We start from the raw sequence: 22262 nt of genomic DNA on the forward strand, positions 1-22262 counted from the left end.
CAACAGACTTACTGCCAGGATCACCAGCTGAAAATAAAGGATAGAAAGCCTAAAAAATAAAACAAATGCAGCCACCACATCTAAAAATTGCTAAGCTGCAATACAATCCATTTTGGGTTTAATACTGCTTTAAGGTGACTGTGTTACTTGTGTGGATGTATATGCTGAGGTTCCTGACACATTAGAACTGAAGAAGTGGTTTGGATAAGCTGAAAGGCATCTTTGACATAAAAAGTAACACCTACATTTCTTTTTTATATACAAATGCTTGGGTTGTATTCTTTTATATGCTGAGCTAAGAAGGGTCTCAGATAAGGAGCTTTCCTCCAGAATATTATTAGTTTGGACATAGAGCTGCAAGATTAAGCATAAAAAAACGTGACCTCTATTCAACCCCTCTCACAATCTTAATCCGCCATTTCCACGATTCGTGTAATAATGGCAGAGCCGTTCTCTGCTCAGAGTTGTCCAAAAAAAAAAAAGGGCAAAGTTTATGCCAACATTGCTCATTGCTGAGAGATAAAAAGAAACATTGTATCATTTGGTTCTTTTGGATCAAAGGAATGAACTTTGGTCTGCAAATGAGGTCAGTTTAACCAATTAAAGACTTGACACCTTGTTGCTTGCAAGTAAAAAGCTGTATTTTTTTTAAATTACTTAGAACCCCCAAATGGCGCTCGTTGCAATATTTTATGTCACACTGCATTTGCGCAGCGGTCTTTCAAATGCAATTTTCGGAGAAAAAATACACTTTAACCACTTGAGCCCCGGACCATTATGCTGCCTAAGGACCAGAGGTCTTTTTCCAATTTGGCACTGCATCGCTTTAACTGCTAATTGCGCGGTCATGCAATGCTGTACCCAAACGAAATTTGCGTCCTTTTCTTCCCACAAATAGAGCTTTCTTTTGATGGTATTTGATCACCTCTGCAGTTTTTATTTTTTGCGCTATAAACGGAAAAAGACCGAAAATTTTGAAAAAAAATGATATTTTCTACTTTTTGTTATAAAAAAAATCCAATAAACTAAATTTTAGTCATACATTTAGGCCAAAATGTATTCGGCCACATGTCTTTGGTAAAAAAAATGTCAATAAGCATATATTTATTGGTTTGCGCAAAAGTTATAGCGTCTACAAACTAGGGTACATTTTCTGTAATTTACACAGCTTTTAGTTTATGACTGCCTATGTCATTTCTTGAGGTGCTAAAATGGCAGGGCAGTACAAAACCCCCCCAAATGACCCCATTTTGGAAAGTAGACACCCCAAGGAAATTGCTGAGAGGCATGTTGAACCCATTGAATATTTATTTTTTTTGTCCCAAGTGATTGAATAATGACAAAAAAAAAAAAAAATATTTACAAAAAGTTGTCACTAAATGATATATTGCTCACACAGGCCATGGGCATATGTGGAATTGCACCCCAAAATACATTTAGCTGCTTCTCCTGAGTATGGGGATACCACATGTGTGGGACTTTTTAGGAGCCTAGCCGCGTACGGGGCCCCGAAAACCAAGCACCGCCTTCAGGATTTCTAAGGGTGAAAATTTTTGATTTCACTCTTCACTGCCTATCACAGTTTCGGAGGCCATGGAATGCCCAGGTGGCACAAAACCCCCCCAAATGACCCCATTTTGGAAAGTAGACACCCCAAACTATTTGCTGAGAGGCATGGTGAGTATTTTGCAGCTCTCATTTGTTTTTGAAAATGAAGAAAGACAAGAAAAAACTTTTTTTTTTTTCTTTTTTCAATTTTCAAAACTTTGTGACAAAAAGTGAGGTCTGCAAAATACTCACTATACCTCTCAGCAAATAGCTTTGGGTGTCTACTTTCCAAAATGGGGTCATTTGGGGGGGTTTTGTGCCACCTGGGCTTTCCATGGCCTCCGAAACTGTGATAGGCAGTGAAGAGTGAAATCAAAAATTCACGCCCTTAGAAAGCCTGAAGGCGGTGCTTGGTTTTCGGGGTCCCGTACGCGGCTAGGCTCCCAAAAAGTCTCACACATGTGGTATCCCCGTACTCAGGAGAAGCAGCAGAATGTATTTTGGGGTGTAATTTCACATATTCCCATGGCATGTTTGAGCAATATATCATTTAGTGACAACTTTGTGCAAAAAAAAAAAAAAATTTGTCTCTTTCCCGCAACTTGTGTCGCAAATTAAAATATTCCATGGACTCGACATGCCTCTCAGCAAATAGCTTGGGGTGTCTACTTTCCAAAATGGGGTCATTTGGGGGGGTTTTGAACTGTCCTGGCATTTTATGCACAACATTTAGAAGCTTATGTCACACATCACCAACTCTTCTAACCACTTGAAGACAAAGCCCTTTCTGACACTCATTGTTTACATGAAAAAGTTTTTTTTATTTTGCAAAAAAAATTACTTTGAACCCCCAAACATTATATATTTTTTTAAAGCAAATGCCCTACAGATTAAAATGGTGGGTGTTTCATTTTTTTTTTTTCACACAGTATTTGCGCAGCGATTTTTCAAACGCATTTTTTGGGGAAAAAACACACTTTTTTAAATTTTAATGCAGTAAAACACACTATATTGCCCAAATGTTTGATGAAATAAAAAAGATGATCTTAGGCCGAGTACATGGATACCAAACATGACATGCTTTAAAATTGCGCACAAACGTGCAGTGGCAACAAAATAAATAAATTTTTAAAAGCCTTTAAAAGCCTTTACAGGTTACCACTTTAGATTTACAGAGGAGGTCTACTGCAAAAATTACTGCCCTCGATCTGACCATCGCGGCGATACCTCACATACATGGTGCAATTGCTGTTTACGTTTGACGACAGACCGCCGCTTGTGTTCGCCTTAGCGCGAGAGCAGGGGGCGACAGGGGTGTTTTTTTTTTTTTTTTTTCTTTATTATTTTTTTGCTTTTTTATCTTATTTTTAAACTGTTCCTTTCATTTTTTTTTTTTTTTAATCATTTTTATTGTTATCTCGGGGAATGTAAATATCCCCTATGATAGCAATAGGTAGTGACAGGTACTCTTTTTTGAAAAAATTGGGGTCTATTAGACCCTAGATCTCTCCTCTGCCCTCAAAGCATCTGATGACACCAAGATTGGTGTGATAAAATGCTTCCCCAATTTCCCAATGGCGCTATTTACATCCGGCGAAATCTAAGTCATAGAATGCTCGTAGCTTCCGGTTTCTTAGGCCATAGAGATGTTTGGAGCCACTCTGGTCTCTGATCAGCTCTATGGTCAGCTGGCTGACTCACCGGCTGCATTCTCAGGTTCCCTGTTGAGACAGGAGAGCCAGAGAAAAACACGGAAGACGGTGGGGGGGGGGCATTCCCTCCCACGGCTTGTAAAAGCAGTCTAGAGGCTAATTAGCCACTAGGATTGCTTTTACATGAAAGCCGACCGCTGGCTAAAAAGAATGATACCAAGATGATACCTAAACCTGCAGGCATCATTCTGGTATAACCATTCAAAGTCGTGAATGGCGTACCTGAAGACAAAAAAATGGTTAACAATAAAGCACAGTAAACGGTAAAGTATAAAAAATTGCATACCTGAAAAGCAAACATGATAAAACATAATAACAATAAAACATTGCAGAATAGAATACAGTAAAAAAGAGCAGAACAAGAGAGAGAATAGAGAGAGAGAGAACAATAAAACGACAACTATTTTTTTTTTATTTTATATATTTTTTTTTTTTTTTTTTACACTTTTTTTGTAACTAACTTTTATAACGGTAAACGGTTCCAGGTTCGGGTCTCTCAAAATGCGATGGCATCTTGGGAGACCCTGTGAAAGTGTGCCTAGTCTGTGCAATGCTGTACCCTACGCTAATACTCAACTAATGAATGGTAGAGTTCAAAACATTCACCAATGCAAAGACCAGGATTGTCAGGACAGGAGGGACAATAATAGAGGGTGTCACGCCTATATTCGCGCTTGCTGCAGACACGACATCTTTTTTGGGGGTTCGTTGGGTAGGGGTACTCGGGAGGACATAAAGAAAATGCCTCTCATGCAGCCGACTGCATTTGGTTGGGGATGTGAATGGGGGAAGTACGGGCGCTGCAGAAGCGGTGGGTTCCCAATTAGGATTGGCGAATGCAGCAGGAAGGGCACTATGGGCATGACGGGCCTGTGTTTGTCTTCTTGGTGGCAGCGGGACACTACTTGTGCTTGCCACCTCACCAGCTTGAACTGCACTTATGGGACTCGCCACGTCACCAAGTGTTACTGCAGTGCTGGTTTGACTACGACCGGGGTGTACTAGGCCACTGGCGCTTGCCAGTTCAATAAAAAGCTACCAAAAAAACTGTTAGCGATCGCAGGGATCAGGCCTGACTCTGCGAATGCTGCAGTTATGCGTTAAGTGTTTTGTAAGTGACAGTGATCGATCGATACTGCACTTGCGTGGGCTGGGCCGGGCGGAGGGGCAAAATGCAGGTGCTAGCAGGTATCTGGGCTGATCCCGCTAACACTGCGTTTTTGGGAACCCTAAACTGCTGGGGACGCTAGTATAGATCTGATCGGATCAGATATTGATCCGATCAGATACTATACCACCAAGGGAGCTGTACGGTGCGTGCGTGGGTGTTAGCGCTACTGGCGCTAACCTGACGCTGCCTGGGGCTGGTGCTTGCCAGTTCACCAAAATGCTACCAAAAAAACTGTTAGCGATCGCAGGGATCAGGCCTGACTCTGCGAACGCTGCAGTTATGCGTTTAGTGTTTTGTAAGTGACAGTGATCGATCGATACTGCACTTGGGTGGGCTGGGCGGAGGGGCAAAACGCAGGTGCTAGCAGGTATCTGGGCTGATCCCGCTAACACTGCGTTTTTGGGAACCCTAAACTGCTGGGGACGCTAGTATAGATCTGATCGGATCAGATATTGATCCGATCAGATACTATACCACTAAGGGAGGCGTATGCTGCGTGCGTGGGTGTTAGCGGTACTGGCGCTAATCTGACGCTGCCTGGGGCGACGCATATCACCGCCGGGCGATCAGGGGGCTAAACCTTTATTCGGTAATAAACGGCGGGTGCCCTGACACTATGAAAAATAAACAAACTAACCAGCGTCACCCGTAACAGTTATACGGTGATCAGTGGTGAAAGGGTTAACTAGGGGGCCATCAAGGGGTTAAAACATTTATTCGGTAGTATATGGGGGTCCCTGTCGCTATAAAACGCTGACGGCGAACCTAAATATTTAGGTCCCTAACTAGCGTCACCAGCGACACTAATACAGCGATCAGAAAAATGATCGCTTAGCGACACTGGTGACAGGGGGTGATCAAAGGTTTAAAACTTTATTAGGGGGGGTTAGGGGGGTATCCTAGACCTACAGGGGGGTAATACTAACTGTCCCAACACTGTAACTGTCACAAACTGACACCAATGCAGTAATCAGAAAAAAAAAAAAAAAAAAACTGCTGGTGTCAGTTTGTGACTTGGGGGGGGGGATCGGGGGGCGATCGGGGGGGGGGATCGGGGTGTTTTGTGTGCCTGGCATGTTCTACTGTGTGTGTGTAGTGTTGTGCACTCACATACCTGTCTTCTCTCCTCGGGCCGGAACGGAAATTACCGAGCCGAGGAGAGATGACATCATTTCCTTTGCTGCTGTTTAGCATACAGCAGCAAAGGAATGATGTGATTGGCCGGCGGCGATCGCGAGGGGGGGGGCCACGAACGGATGGCCTCCCCCTCATCTCCGATCGCCGTGGGACAAAAGACGACCGCCTCGGGCACCGGGGGGGGTCCGATCGGACCCCCCACCCGCGGAAGGCAAATCACGTATATGTACGTGATTTTGCCTGTCCGTGCCACCTTGCCGACGTAAATCGGCGTGAGGCGGTCGTCAAGTGGTTAATGAATAATTAAAAAAAAAAACAGTAAAGTTAGCCCCGTTTTTTTGTATTATGTGAAAGATGATGTTACGCCGAGAATTGTGAGTGATCTTTATTCTAAGCAAAAAAATTGTGATTCTCATTTTATTCAGAATCGTGCAGCTGTAGTTGGACATGTGGGGTAATTTATTTCAAAAGAATATATGCACATTGTTAATGATAGGTTAGTGCTGTCATGTAGCTCACATTAATCCTTTTGCTGCCAGGCCCTGTGCTCCACTTTTAAATTCAGGTGGCCAGGCCATTGTTTTCCATTGCTTTTTTATTTTTCCCTTACAGCTTTCAGAGTTTGCTAAAGACCCCCCAAACCATATATTTTCTGAAAGCACATGACCAGTAGAATACAAATAGGGTGCTACTGATTTTTAGGGCACAACTATATTTGCGCAAATGTTTATCAAAACAATATTTTCGTTAAAAATACACTAAAATCATTATTATCAGATAAAAACACAGCACATTTTACAAAATTCCTACTAAATATAAAGGCTTAACCTGTATTGAGGTAATAAATAACAAATGTTTGTAATTTTTAATTTACGCCTTTTTGCTAAATGGTGAAAACTGAACGTACGCAAAAATGTAAATAACCTGTCAGGATCTGGGCTCAAACCTGGGACCTCTTCTATCTCTGGCATTGTTTGTGGACTGTGCCAACTAATTTAAATATATTTGTGTACCCCCACTATGTATTAGTTACCATAGACTTTATATGTATTATGGAACACACGCAGCGTGAGAGTGAGGCTTGGAACACACACGCGGCATAGGAAATACACAGGGGAACGCATATACCGGCATTCCAGACCCCGCATACATGGCTGGAACAGCTTGGTGCCGGATTATGGGCACAGGAATATGTGAGTGCAATTGTCTTTTTTTATACCTTTTTAATAAATAAGTTTAGACATACTACACCATGATGGTCATTTATTTTCCATGAGTATTGGTAGTCTGAAGAGGGTGCAGATTGAACCATTGTGTGGAGTGGTTATCCAACTAATGAACCAAAGGCGCACATTCACCTGTATCTGGTGAGTGGCCAATCTATAAGTGGTGGTGGAATCACAAAAGGGTGATACTTATGCTGTGTACACACGGGCGGACTTTTTGACCGGACTGGTCCGACGGACCGAATCCGGCGGACAATCCGACCATGTGTGGGCTCCATCGGACCTGCAGCGGACTTTTTCGGTCAAAAATCTGACTGACTTTAGATTTGGAACATGTTTCAAATTTGTCCGACGGACTCGAGTCCGGTCGAAAAATCCGCTCGTCTGTATGCTAGTCCGACGGACGAAAACCCACGCTAGGGCAGCTATTGGCTACCGGCTATCAACTTCCTTATTTTAGTCCAGCCGTACGTCATCACGGACTTTGGTGTGATCGTGTGTAGGCAAGTCCGTTCGTTCAAAAGTCCGTTGGACCAGTCCGGTCGAAAAGTCCGCCCGTGTGTACGCAGCATTAGTTGCACAAATAAGAGATGAATCCATAGGAACTGGCTTATTACTCACTGAGGTGACTTATCTGGGACTTGTCAGCTACTTGGAATCACTCACTGAACTGAGTGTATTGAACTTTTTTACTTAAAAATTATATATTGAATGGTTATTTATGTCACAACAGTTATTTATATATTTATTTATTTTTGTGTTTTTTTTACACATGTTCACTTTGATATTGCATGCGGGTCTGAACCCTATGGTTTAGGACACGCATTTTCATATGTCTGACATAGAATCATAGTTATTCACATAGCGCACTGTTAGGACAATTTAATACATATAAAGTCTATGGTAACTAATACATAGTGGTGGTACACAAATTTTAAATTAGTTGACGCAGTCCACAAACACATCTTTTTCTTGCATACCTCACCCGATAGTGGGGAGGGCCTTTTTTGACTGCAGCAGACACAAACGATTGGCATAATAGATATATATTTTTGATTCTTTGCGCCAGTACCCTGTATGTATATATACTCTTTCACATATGTCTGGCATTGACTCTTTTCACTGAGCTATCTGGAATGCTGGACAGCTCCCTGCCTGATTTATTGGACAATCCTGCCTGATCCATTGGACAACCCTGCCTTGTGTCTTGATTGCTGTTGAACCTTGAACTCCTTGCTCCTCCCATGAACTCCCTATATAAGCCTTGTCTCTGCACTGTCAGGGCTGGGCTCAGCCTTTCCTTCTCAGAGCTGGCCGCTCAGCTGTCAGCTAATTGCCAGCTCCTATCTCTCCACAGTTACTCAGCTGTTGATGATATCCTGCTCGTCAGTTCTGCCTACTTAAGCTGTTCAGTCCAGTGGATCTCTGCCTTCGCCTTGGTCAACATCACAGAGAGTATCTCCTGCTTTCCTGTTTAAAGACTTGCTTTGCTGACATCCCTTCTGGCTCCAGATCCTGCTTGCTGTTCCACTACATTGGTCCCTGACTTCTGGCTTGGCTGACTATCTGTTCCGGTTACTGAACTTTGGCTATGTTTTGACTACATTTGTTCTTTTTACTTTTATTATTAAACAAGTGTGATTAAACTGTGCTTCTGTCTCGGTCTGATTTAATGGTTTCTGACAGAAGGCGAAGGCCACAAATTCAGAAGATGCAGTCAATCCACTTGTTGGTAATATTTTTTCCAAATTGGATGAACTGGATCACCGCATGGATAAGTTTGCCATGGCGTTACAAAAGCTTGTGAGTCGCACGGCTCACCTGGAATCTCCCACTGTGGCCGCCCAGGTACAACCTATGTTTCAGGCCATCCTTGCTGCTGCTCCAGTCTCTGTGCAGGCACCCGCCTCGAGTATTACTTCTATAAGAGGTATGTCTAATTCCGCTCCACTTCCCCAGCGATTTGGGGGCGATCTAGTCCAATGCAGAGGGTTTCTCAACCAGGTTTAGATATACTTTGAGATACTGCCCCAGGCGGTTTCCATGGACAGAAGCAAAGTAGGTTTCATGATATCTTTGCTTTCTGAGAGAGCCTTGGCCTGGGCATACCCTCTTGGGAGACGCAAAAACCTGTTGTCTTGAGCTACCCTGAGTTTGTGGCTTCGTTAAAAAGGGTATTTGACGTTCTCACATGCTCCACTTCTATTGCCATCTAACAGAGTACGAGAACTGTTGCCGACCACGCCATTGAATTCCGTACTCTGGCAGCAGAGGTTGCGTGAAACAATGAGCCCCTCATGGCTGCTTTTTCTCATGGTCTCTCGGATACCATCAAGGATGAGATAGCAGCCCGAGATATACCCACTGAGCAGGAGAAGTTGATCACGTTTGCCATCCTCATTGACTCCAGACTCAGAGAAAGACTCTCTTTTAAGGAGCGCTTGCGGAAGCCTCCTGTACGTTTGTCTCTGAGCTTTGCAGTCCCACCCGTGCCTCCCTCACCTCCCATGCCTCCTGGTACCGAGTCGGTCAGTGAAGGTGAACCCATGCACTTGGGTTTCACGCGTTTCTCTGCGGATGAGAGAACCTTTAGGAGGAGGGAGAGATTGTTCCTTTATTGCGGCCAGGCATGTCACTTTTTGAAGTCTTGTCCTACCCGTCCAGGTAACGCCCGAACCTTGAGGTCCTGTCACGGACAGACCTTAGCTGGCATTGTTTCATCCCCAGTTATCCAGAAGGATAAGCCCCTGGTTTCGGTCACCCTCTCTTGGGCTGAGTCATCCGTTGAGATACAGGCTCTAATCGACTCTGGGGCTGCAGGCCTGTTCATTGATGCTGCCTTTGTATCGAAGCACTCGATTCCGCTGCAGCTGCGTGACACTCCACTTGCCATTGAGGCTCTTGACAGGAGACCTCTACAGCCTGCCCATGTGACTCATGAATCTGTTCCATTGTCCATGACCGTAGGGGCTCTTCACCATGAGATAATCCAATTCCAAGTTATTTCCTCACTAAGTTTCCGCTGGTTATTGGTTATCCTTGGTTACAGAGGCACAACCCCTCTTTTCATTGCTGACGTTCTCTCCTGGTCCCCACAATGCAGTGAGACATGCTTCCAGAAGGTAGCCACGGTCCTGTGCATGTCTTCACTCTCCTCTCTGCCAGAGGAGTACCGCGATTTTAGAGATGCCTTTGACAAAGGTCAAGCCAGTAGTTTGCCTCCACACTGGCCATATGATTGTGCAATTGACCTTCAATCTGGTGCCATACCTCCTCATGGCCGGGTTTACCCTTTGTCGACCTTAGACTATAAGGCCATGGAGGAGTATGTTGCAGACGCACTTTCTCGAGGTTTCATCTGCAAATCCTTGTCTCCTGCTGGTGCTGGTTTCTTCTTTGCGAAGAAGAAGAGTGGTGAACTGAGACCTTGTATTGATTATAGGGGTCTCAATCGTTTCACGATTAAGAATGCCTATCTGATTTAGGGAGCAGCGGTTTTCACGAAGCTTGATTTGAGAGGGGCATACAATCTCGTGAGGATTAAGGAGGGCGACAAGTGGAAAACTGTGTTTATTACCAAAACAGGCCATTATGAGTACATCGTAATGCCTTTTGGCCTTTGCAATGCCCCGGTAGTTTCCCAGGAATTTATTAATAATGTCCTCCGAGATTTGTTGCAGTTATGTGTGGTGTTTTTTTTCTCAATGATATCCTCATATTTTCCAAGTCCCTGGAGAGCCACCACACAGATGTCTGTCGTGTGCTTCAGAAACTAAGAGAGAACAATCTCTATTGTAAAGTGCGAGTTCCATCATGAACAGGTTAAATTCCTGGGTTATGTAATTTCCACTGCTGGTTTTTCGATGGACCCAGAGAAACTTTCGGCAGTCCTACAGTGGCCCCGACCCGTGGGTTTACGTCCTCTGCAACGTTTCCAGGGCTTTGCCAACTATTATCGCAAGTTTATTCGTAACTTCTCTAGCCCCTGACTGATATGACCAGAAAGAATGCTAATCCACAGAGTTGGTCTCCAGAGTCCGTTAAGGCCTTTGAGAGTCTCAAGGCTTCTTTTGTTTCTGCTCCCGTGTTAGCACATCCTGATCCTACGTTACCTTTTATCCTTGAGGTTGATGCTTCTGAGACTGGTGTTGGCGCCCTTCTGTCTCAACGTCCTATCTCTGAGAGCGCTATGCACCCTTGTGGCTACTTTTCTAAGAAATTGTCACCTGCAGAGTGCAATTACGAGATTGGTGACAGAGAGCTGTTGGCGATCATTTTAGCCCTGAAAGAATGGAGACATCTCCCCGAAGGTACCACTGTGCCGGTTCTCATTCTTACTGACCATAAGAATCTCACATTCTTGTCTGAGGCTAAATGCCTCTCTCCCAGAAGGGCACGATGGGCTCTTTTCTTGTCAAGTTTCAATTACATGTGCTAGAAAGGAAACAAGGAGAAGGGGCGCCACTGAGTATGTATCAAACACAATTTAATGATAAAAAGCAATATCCACTCACACGTAGAGCTGAAGAGAGAGGAGGGCTACAGGTAGCAGCAAGTCCATATGTACAAGCATCACATCTCGTCCAACGGGGATGGGCTGCAGCAAGCTCTCTTAGTAGTCCAAGTAGCACACCAATTATTCTTACCCGGTACTAAGAATGTAAGGGCTGAAGCTTTGTCACAACAATTTTCCTCCACTTCCAAGATGGAGTCGGTTCCGGTTCCTGTGATTCCTCCTGATCGTATTCTGGCTACGGTTCGCCCCAGTCTCACTTCTGCCTTTGGGTGACAAAATTCTTGCTGCTCAGGTCCATGCTCCTCCTGAGAATCCTTGTGACCGCTGCTTTGTCCCAGAGAGCCTCCGTACTGCCATGCTTCACACTTACCATTCTCCCAAGGCTCCTGGCCACCCTGGGAAGAATCAACTCTTTTGGGCCATTTCCCAACAATTCTGGTGGCCTAGTCTATGTGCTGATGTAACCGCCTTTGTTTTTAGCTGCCTGTTCCGTGTGTGCTCAGAGTAAGACTCCCAACACCTTCTAGTTGGCCTCCTACAACCCATACCCAATGGAGAGAGGCCCTAGACCCACCTGTCTATGGATTTCATTGTGGAGTTACCCGACTCCCATGGCAGCACAGTTATCCTTATGGTGGTTGACCGGTTCTCAAAAATGTCTCATTGTATTCCACTTAAGAAGTTGCCCACTTCTAAGGAACTGGCTTCCATTTTTGCTCGGGAGATCTTTTGCTTACATGGGCTACCCAAGGTTATTGTCTCGGACAGGGGTAGTCAGTTTGTGTCCCAGTTCTGGCGAGCTTTTTGTGCACAGTTGGGAATTCAGCTTGCCTTTTCCTCTCCACCCCCAGACTAATGGGGCCGCAGATCGAGCCAATCAGTCCTTGGAGCAATTCCTACGTTGCTATATTTCTGACAAGCATGACAACTGGTCAGACCTGTTACTGTGGGCAGAGTTTGCTCACAACAGTGCTTTGAATTCTGCTTCCCGACTGTCCCCGTTTATGGCGAACTATGGTTTCCAACCTTCCATGTTGCCTGACTCATTTGTTCCGCAGAGTATGCCTGCGTAATGCTACGTGCACACGAGCGGATTTTCCGTCGTAAAAAACTTGGATGGTAATTTCAACGGGATTCCGCTCAAGCTTGCCTTGCATACACGGTCACACAAAAGTTCTCTGAACTTTCAACCATCAAAAACGTGGTGACGTACAACACTATGATGAGCCGAGAAAATGAAGTTCAATGCTTCCGAGCATGCGTCAAATTTTTTCCCAGCATGTGTAGGAATTTTGCACGTCGGAATTTGTACAGACAATCGCATTTTCGGATAGAAACTTTTTCAGACCGAAAAATTGAGAACCTGCTCTCGATCTTTTGCTGGCAGGAATTCCGCCAGCAAAAGTTCGATGGAGCATACACACAGTCGCATTTTCCGACCAAAAGCTCTCATCGGTCTTTTGCTGGCCGAATTTCCTATCATGTGTATGCAGCATTAGAGGAGCATCTCCGTGGTCTTTGTTCCACTTGGGCACAAATCCAGGAGGCTTTGCGACATGCTAATGATAGGTACAGACTCTATGCTGACAGCAGACGCCTGCCTGCGCCTTCCTACCAGGTTGGGGACAGGGTATGGCTGTCATCTCGCAACCTTCAACTTCGTGTTCCTTCACTGAAGTTCGCATCTCAGTTTATTGGGCCTTTCCGCATTCTTCGCAGGATTAACCCAGTGGCTTACGCATTAGACTTTCCTTCTAGTATGCATATTTCAAATGTATTTCATGTCTCCTTATTAAAACCTTTGGTCTGCAACCACTTTACCACCTCAGTGCCACATCCTCACCCTGTACAGGTTGAAAACCATGAGGAGTATGAAGTACAGTCCATTGTTGACTCCTGTAGGTTCCGTAGGCGCATACAGTACCTGGTGCATTGGAAGGGGTACGGTCCAGAGGAACGCTCTTGGATCTCATCCACGGACGTACATGCCCCTATCCTCCGTGATTTCCATAAACGTTTTCCCCTCAAGCCTGGTGGTCCTCCGAGGGGGAGGGTCGTTGAGGAAGGGGTACTGTCAGGGCTGGGCTCAACCCTTCCTTCTCAGAGCTGGCCGCTCAGCTGTGGGCTAATTACCAGCGCCTATCTCTCCACAGTTACTCAGCTGTTGATGATATCCTACTAGTCAGTTCTGCCTACTTAAGCTGTTCAGCCCAGTGGATCTCTGCCTTCGCCTTGGTCAACATCACAGAGAGTATCTCCTGCGTTCCTGCTTAAAGACTTGCTTTGCTGACATCCCTTCTGGCTCCAGATCCTGCTTGCTGTTCCACTTCATTGATCCCTGACTTCTGGCTTGGCTGGCAATTTGTTACGGTTACTGAACTTTGGCTATGTTTTGACTACGTTTGTTCTTTTTACTTTTATTATTAAGCAAGTGTGATTTAACTGTACTTCTGTCTCAGGCTGATTTCATGGTTTCCGACATGTCTTCCCTGCTGCCGTCCATATTTTGCTACCACTCGTTATCGACCCTTTGCTTGTTCCTTGACTACTCTTCTGCCTGATCCCAACCTGCAACTACTCGTTACCGACCTTTTGTCTTGTTTACTGACCATGCTTCCATTTGATCCTTATCTGCTTATCTGCTACTCGACCCCAGCTTGCTCACCTCCTGGTGGAGTGATCCTGAGGACCGCGACCTGGTACTAGCATGCAGCTAAATTCATCTCCACTATCAGGACCTCTGGGGAACACCGGTTAGTGCTTAGACTCCACATCTCAGGTGAGCCTGCGTCATCTGCCAGGGTGACTGTGTCAGGTCACCTGGGGCCAGGTGACAGATGCACGCCGTTAGGGTCAGGAGTGCACTGCTAAGGAAGTGGACCATACGGCTGACTGCCGCGGATGACGCTCCAGAGTGGTTCAGGAAAGCAGGTCCTCTGGAGCACCAACACAGATCACACTGTGAGCTAAAGCATGAGATTCCCCAGGGCGCAGAATCTAAGAGCCAGCAAGTGTTCACCAGAGTCCCTAGTGGTGGGGATGGACTTCGCTGCAACTGGCTCCAGGTTGCGGCCCCCAGGGTCTCCCAGCTCACACTTGCGGTAGGCTACTGGAGGATAGCACACAGGAAGCCACACACACATAATTGATCAGCGAGGCTTGGCTGCAGTACACAGGCTAATATAGTGTTCCCAGTTAGAGGCTGGGGTGGAGCCATGCTTGAGGGAAGATTACTTAAGCAGACAGGTGAACAGGTAAAAGATGAGCTCGCCAGAGTAGAGACTCCTAATGATTTTGAGGCCTTCATCCAACTATGTATCCGAACTGATCAGAGACTTACAGAAAGAAGGAAGGAGAGACTGGAATGTTTGAAAGTAATAGTGGCATGCCTTTATGTGCTAGCCAATTTGTTCAGAAGGTTCCGAGAGTTTCTCCAGATTCTGACACAGCTGAACCTATGCAGGTTGATGCAATTAAGAGATCCATTTCTATTCAGGAGAAAGAGAGAAGCCGTGTCTATATTGTGGGGACTCTGGGCATTATGCAGTTAACTGTCATAACAAGGTTAGAAGAACAATTGTAGCGACTGATGTGATTGTGCCTGAACAAATAAAAGCTATTACCCAGTCTATCTCCCCATTGATTCATTAAGAGAATAAAGTAAATTCCGTACCATCTCATTTTGTCAACTTCTTTCTGATGGCATTTAATTTCTTTGCTCTAATAGGCTGGACTCTGGGGCTGGGGGGAACTTTATGGACATAGAATTTGCCCACAGCAATAATATTCAAACAAGAAATAAGTCTGCTCCTATTGATATGGAGACGGTCGATGGTTCACCCTTAACTTCAGGACCTGTTACCTATGAAACAGTCCCTTTGGTACTGCAATTTGAGGCTAACCATCATGAGACCATCAGTTTTCAGCTGATTACGTCACCCAAATTTCCTGTCATCCTGGGCATTCCTTGGTTTTCTACCCATAATCCCTCCATCAACTAGGAAGGACGGATTATAAACTTTACGTCCCCCCCATTGCAAGGAATTCTGTAGAGAACCTTGTCGAACAAGTTCTTTGCCAGGCAAGGAATCACAGGTGGATGTGGTTACTACGCAGTCATATGACAACCTGCCTCCACAATATCATGTCTGTGATGGGAAGAATGAAGATCAGTTACCTCCTCATCGCCCATATGATTGTCCTATTGAACTTCTCCCAGGGGCTGAAATACCTTTTGGTCGCCTTTTCAATCTTGCATTCCTGGCTGCCGCGATGTCCGCCAGGTACCCGCGATTGCCGGTCACAGAGTAGGGACGTGGATCTGTGTGTGTGTAAACACACAGATCCACGTCCTGTCAGGGGAGAGGAGACCGATCGTATGTTCACAGTACAGAGGAACACCGATCGGTCACCTCCCCCAGTCAGTCCCCTCCCCCACAGTTAGAATCACTCCCTAGGTAACACATTTAACCCTTTGCTCGCCCCCTAGTGTTAAACCCTTCCCTGCCAGTGACATTTATACAGTAATCAGTGCATTTTTATAGCACTATTCTCTACATAAATGTGAATGGTCCAAAAATAGTGTCAAAACTGTCTGATCTGTCCGCCGCAATATCGCAGTCCTGACAAAAATCGCAGATCGCTGCCCTTACTAGTAAATAAAAAATAAAAATGCCATAAATCTATCCCCTATTTTGTAGGTGCTATAACTTTTGCGCAAACCAATCAACATACGTTTATTGCGGTTTTATTTTGTTTGTTTTTTTAACCAGAAGTATGTAGAAGAATACATATCAGCCTAAACTGAGGAAGAAATATGTTTTTATTTTTTAATTTGGGATATTTATTATAGCAAAGAGTAAAAAATATTGTGTTTTTTTTTTCAAAATTGTCAGTCTTTTTTTGTTTATAGCGCAAAAAATAAAAAACACACAGATGAACACAGAAAGCTCTATTTGTGGGAAAAAAAATTATCAAAATGTCAGTGTTGTATGACCGCGCAATTGTCATTCAATGCGTGACAGCGCTGAAAGCTGAAAATTGGCCTGGCGGGAAGGGGGTGAAAATGCCCTGTATTGAAGTGGTTAAATGGGGAGGTTTCCAGGTCCAATGCCGGTGTATAAAAGGAAAGAAAGGGGGGCCCAGATCGTTGAAACTTTAATTTATTAGATTTAAAACAGCCTGTTTGGTACTCACATTAAAACATATAAAAACAAACACAGCACCACGAGCGGCGAGCTCGCAACCTGACGTCACTTCCGGTGCCTATCTTTTTCTTGGGAAGTGACGTTTCAACATACTTTACGATCTGGGCCCCCGTTTCTTTCCTTTTATACACCGGCATTGGACCTGGAAACCTCCCCCTTTTTTCCATGCATTACTATGCTGCACAGATGAGAAACTACCAGTTGCACAGACGAGAAACTACCAGCTATCTACTATAGGAGCCTGGATTCTGTTGGATGCTAGTTTTCTTTCACGCTGTTACCTTACAGTGGTAAGGTAAGGGGCTAATTCACACAAAGGTGCAATTGCACTGAAGAAATCAACCACTAAGTCACTGTTTACATTCTCCGCACAGAGTGCTAACTGGAGCGGCACTTCACAGCTTCAGTTTACTCATCTGTATGGACACTATCTTCTTGTTTTATATTCACTCGAAGTTTTCTATTTGGACAATTTTAATTGTGTGCACAGTCTGAAGATTATATGTCACTTGCACTTTATATATTAGAATGTATCTAGGTTATTTACATTATTGTTTGTTTGGAATTTAGGACTTGATCTCAGATGCGTTCACCTTTTATATATCACTGTTATTTTAGTTTCTACCTAGAGCGCAACACCAATTATTGATTTTTTACTCTATTCGTTATGTTGATTTTGGTTGACCAATTAGGTGTTTGCAGCAGCTAGTACACGTATCCCTATAGCCACAGGTAGCGCAGGAATAATTAATTTTCTTATTCCCATTTAATTAACAAATTGTTATTCAATATAAAACAAGTACATCCCATATTTCATTTTATATGTAATGTTTATATTTTTGCACCCTTACAGCCCAGAAATGCCAGAAAATGAAGCCACATTCGCTATCACAGCTGGTGGTATTAGTGATGCAAAAGAGTGATAACTACGAGCTTTCGAAGAATTTTTATTCATAAGGTTTAACATTTAGAAAAACATTTTTTTTTTTCAGTTTATGCTTTTACTTTAAAGTAGATCTAATCTCAGTCACTAAATAACATGTACGTGTAATTTAAAAGTTGTCTTTCATTTTTTTAAATATGTAGCTTTAAATAATATTTGGTAACCCAACAATGAAAATTCTTGTTTATGCACTTGCTTTAATGATGTGACAACTGTCAGCCAAATGTTCTTCTGCATTGTCACTCTGTCACATATGCCCCCGATTGTGATTATTAGGGTTTGTATTCTTACACAGCCATGGTCCATCTTTTTCAGTATCAGGAACCCAATCCAGAGCAATTTTGTACAGTTGATAAATGTAGACTGAAAAAGTTTGGATTAGGTCAACAGCACTGATGTGAAAAAAAAATTTCATGAAAAAAAAGGTTAATTGTTTATGCTAAGCAAAGGTTTGGCAAACAAAATGTTACCCAAGTGGGGCTTAGATCTACTTTAATTTACAATAATGAAAGCATGTGATAGGAAACATTCTTGTTTCAGGATCTTCTTTTTTTAAGTTAATGTTCACTTTAATATATTTCTATGTATGTATTCTTGAAAGAATTATATAATACATGTATTAAACGGAAACTGTTGCTCTATTATTATTCTTTTTTTTCCTACTGTCGTATCTGGTGTTGGCAACACGTGATCTATGCAGCTGTAAATGACTCTATATTATGAGGATTTGCACCCCATTGTAACCTAAGTTAGGAAGTAAGTAAGCATGTCCCTCATAATAAATTGGGACACCTGCCTACTCATTCTTGCCTTCTCATCATCCTTACATACTAAGGCCTCTTGCACACTGCAGCTTGAAAAAGCTCAGTACAGCGTTTTTTTTTTTTTTTTTTAAACTGATCTAAAATGCAGCCCATTGTTTACAATGGGTATGTACACACAGGTGCATAAACAAGCGCTGTGTATTCTTAAGTAAAAAAAAAAAGATAGAAAAATCTGCTTTCCCGGTCAGTATTTTGCTTCGGTGCACACAAATACACGCATATGAGCATGAATATTAATTAATTTTTTTTAGGAATGTATTCTGCATGCAAACGTGCAAATACGTGCAAAAATACACGCAAAACGTCTGAAAAAGCAGATGCTCAAACACCAGTACCGTATGCAAGAGGCCTAATCCTTATTTACCACACTAATGCCGCATACACACAGCCGGACTTTTCGACCAGACAATCCGATCGTGTGTCAGTAGACTTTTCCAGTCGCAAATCTGACGGACTTTAGATTTGGAACATGCTTCAAATCTTTACATCGTAACTCCGCCGGACCCAGAAATCCGCTCGTCTGTATGCTAGTCCGACGGACAAAAACCCACGCTAGGGCAGCTATTGGCTACTGGCTATCAACTTCCTTATTTTAGTCCGGTGTACGTCATCACGTACGAATCCGTTGGACTTTGGTGTGATCGTGTGTAGGCAAGTCTGGTCGTTAGAAAGTCTGTAGAAAGTCCTCCAAAAGTCTGTCGAAAGTCTGTCGGACGGGCTGTCGGACTTTTGTAGCTGAAAAGTCCGACCGTGTGTTTGTGGCATAAGAGAAATAGTGTGGTGACAGTCTTTTAACCCCTTCATGACTAAGCCTATTTTTGAAATTTGGTGTTTACAAGTTAAAATCCGTATTTTTTGCTAGAAAATTACTTAGAGTTCCCAAACATTATATATATATTTTTTAGCAGAGAATCTAGAGAATAAAATGGCGATTGTTGCAATATTTTTTATCACACGGTATTTGTGCAGCGGTGTTTTAAACGCAAATATTTGGAAAAGGGATACTTTCATGAATTTTAAAAAATCCAAACAGTAAAGTTACCCCAATTTTTTTGTATAATGTGAAAGATGATGTTACGCCAAGTAAATAGATACCAAACATGTCACCCTTTATAATTGCACGCACTCGTGGAATGGCGACAAACTACGGTACCTATGAATTTCCATAGGCGACGCTTTAAACATTTTTTATGGTTACCAGGTTTGAGTTACAGAGGAAGTCTAGGGCTAGAATTATTGCTCTTGCTCTGACGATCGCGGCGATACCTCACATGTGTGATTTGAACACCGTTTACATATGCGGGCGCGACTTCCGTATGCGTTTTCTTCGCTGCGCGAGCTTGCAGGATCAGGGGCACTTTAAAAAATTTTTTTTTTTTTTTTTATTTTATTTATTTTTTTACTTTATAAATTGTGTTTAAAAAATTTTTTTTTTTTTTTTACTTTTATTGCTGTCACAAGGAATGTAAACATCCCTTGTGACAGTAATAGGTGGTGACAGGTACTCTTTATCTAAGAGACCCCCCATCCCTCCTTTACACTTCAAAGTATTCAGATCGCCGAAAACGGCGATTCTGAATACTGTGTAGTTTTTTAAATTCGGCACCATTGGCAGCCGAGTAAACGGGAAGTGACGTCATGACGTCGCTTCCGCGTTTACAACGAGAAGGCTGGAACAAAGCCGCTCACAGCTTCGTTCCAGCCCGCCCCCAGCTACCGAAGGTACCCGATTGGACACCGGGCCTCCCGATCGCACGGGAGGCCCGGTAACAGCGGCGGGAGGGGGGGATGTCCCCTCCCGCTTCTCCGGTATAACAACCGAGCGGCTTTTAGCCGCATCGGTTGTTATACACGGGTAGCCGATCGCCCGCTGTAAACAACGGTACCGGGATGATGCCTGCAGATGCGGGCATCATCCCGGTATAACCCCGGAAATCCGAGTACGCATATCTGCATACGGTCGGCGGGAAGGGGTTAATCATTCTCCCTCTCCTGGCATGAAACAGTAGATGAAAAATACAATATATACTGTCCACTGCCAATTTCTGACCGACAGCTGGAAATGTCTAATCAGAAGCAAATAGTAACAGCAGTGGACATTGCAGTTTGTGAGCACTGACCCGTAGGAGCAGATGAGGCTGATCTTTTAATTTCTTGACCTCCTAAAAACATATCAGTTTAGTTTCCTTTAACAGCTTTGCTATGGAAACAGCTTTGACATTTCCAATATGGATCTCCAAATACGCAAAGGCTTCTTCACAGTAAGCTGTGGAATAGCCATCAAGAGCTGGTTCTGTCCAGCTCTTGCTTTAAAAAACGTCTGGATTCCTCCTAAATGTACATAATATATGTGGATACTAACATTTATAGATATTTGGTCAAATAGGGGGAATGAGGGATTATCACAGTGCCAACGAAAGCCAAAATAAGAAAGTAAGGTGACAGATGTAAAAAATACAAAAATACTTTATTTCACAAATTTAGGAGTTCAATACATACAAGAAACAGTAAAATCATTGGCTGAGATTAACATATATAAAATACATGACCAAAATGCAGTAAGGTGGGCCTAGGGTAGACGGCCTTCGAAACAATAGCTCAGTTTCCTACATGTTTCGCCAAAGCATTGGCTTCCTCAGGGAATGGTGAGAGCTAGTTTGTGTAAATAAGAATCTATACGTGGAAATACAGAAAACATCATGTAAACAATCAAAAAATTGAACAGTAAGGTATACATAGGTGTACAATTGATGGATATTGGGATATGCGGCTGGACTGACCCACAAGGGGAGGCCCACAGCACCAGGACCAAGAGCATACCTGAAGGCCAGACACTCAGGGGTGGCCCAGCGGGGGTACCCCAGCCGAGGGGGGTGAAAGCCGCACCGTATCTATGTCTGCAGGGGGCATATACAAAAACCTGGCAATTAAATATATTGTAGATTAGGAGTATGTAATAACTATGCAAGCAAGAAATGTGTTTTAAACACATAATTATCCAAAAATGTATATATAAATAAATAGGGTCAGCGACCGTATAAAAATGTATAGGGCAACAAGGCCTCAGAAAAAACTTACGTTTTAAAAACAGATTGTTTGATGGGACCAAATCGCCTGAAGAGGAATTGAAGGACTAGCTAGGCTGATTGACAAGATGTTGGATGCTAATCTAGGAAAATATATACAAATAGAGTAAGGAAAAGTAAATAATAAAGTGTATGACCTGAAAAAAGAACAGCATTTCTCCAAAGGAATAAAAAGGTAGTGATGGAGAGAGGGCTTACCCTGAAAATGATTTATAAGGCAGATGCCTATGCAGGATCGCTGCTATTATTGTATGTAAAAGGTGGTGGATGAAAGCTTGTCTGTAGTGAAAAGTCCTAGGAGAGGGTAAGTGAGAGCTTAATTAGGAATGCAGAGGGGACTTGTCTAGAAATGCTGAGCAGTGAAAAGCATTTGGGAATTACCTTGCCAGTATGTATGAGCTTGTGCAGGCGTCGGTCATGTCCAGCTGGATGCAAGGACGGGCCGGTTTATATATCCCCCCCACACCCGATCAAAGGATGATCAGGTGTGCGGACGCTGAATAGAGGTGTCTGCGCATGCGCACTCGGCAGCGCAGCGGGGCCTACAAGGTCCAGGATGCACTGCGGGCGCAGGCTCCGAACACCTAGGTCCAGTAGGGCCAATAGGAGATGGGGTGCGCCGTCAGATGTGATCCAGCTGCACAACCCAGAGCTCCTTAGACAGGAGGATTGCTGGAGAACGGATGGGGCGGGCAGTGCGCAGACGCCTTGGGCAGACAGGGGATGTGCTGCCCTTGGCGTCCGTACAGACAACAACAATGCTAGCCACGCCCACCAACACAAGGGACCGAAGCCGGTGTCTTGCCGAATAAGTTCCTTCGGCGGATAGGTTCCCCCCCTGTACTGCTGTCGGCCGCCGGAGATAGCCGAAGCTCAAACGCTTCAATCAGCT

General features: G+C 43.8%; 1 protein-coding gene across 1 annotated transcript in view; it reads left to right on the forward strand.

Moving 5' to 3' along the window:
• DMC1 (DNA meiotic recombinase 1) overlaps window positions 1-17942 on the forward strand; it is a 375853-nt gene extending 357911 nt beyond the window's left edge. The window contains exon 14 of the mRNA XM_073591924.1: window positions 17371-17942. Within this exon, the coding sequence (XP_073448025.1) occupies window positions 17371-17440 (70 nt within the window). The 3' untranslated portion in view covers window positions 17441-17942. The remainder of the gene's footprint in view (window positions 1-17370) is intronic.
• Window positions 17943-22262: the final 4320 nt, after the last annotated feature.

Source organism: Aquarana catesbeiana, linkage group LG07 (genome assembly GCF_042186555.1).
Source record: "Aquarana catesbeiana isolate 2022-GZ linkage group LG07, ASM4218655v1, whole genome shotgun sequence".
Lineage (NCBI taxonomy): Eukaryota > Metazoa > Chordata > Amphibia > Anura > Ranidae > Aquarana > Aquarana catesbeiana.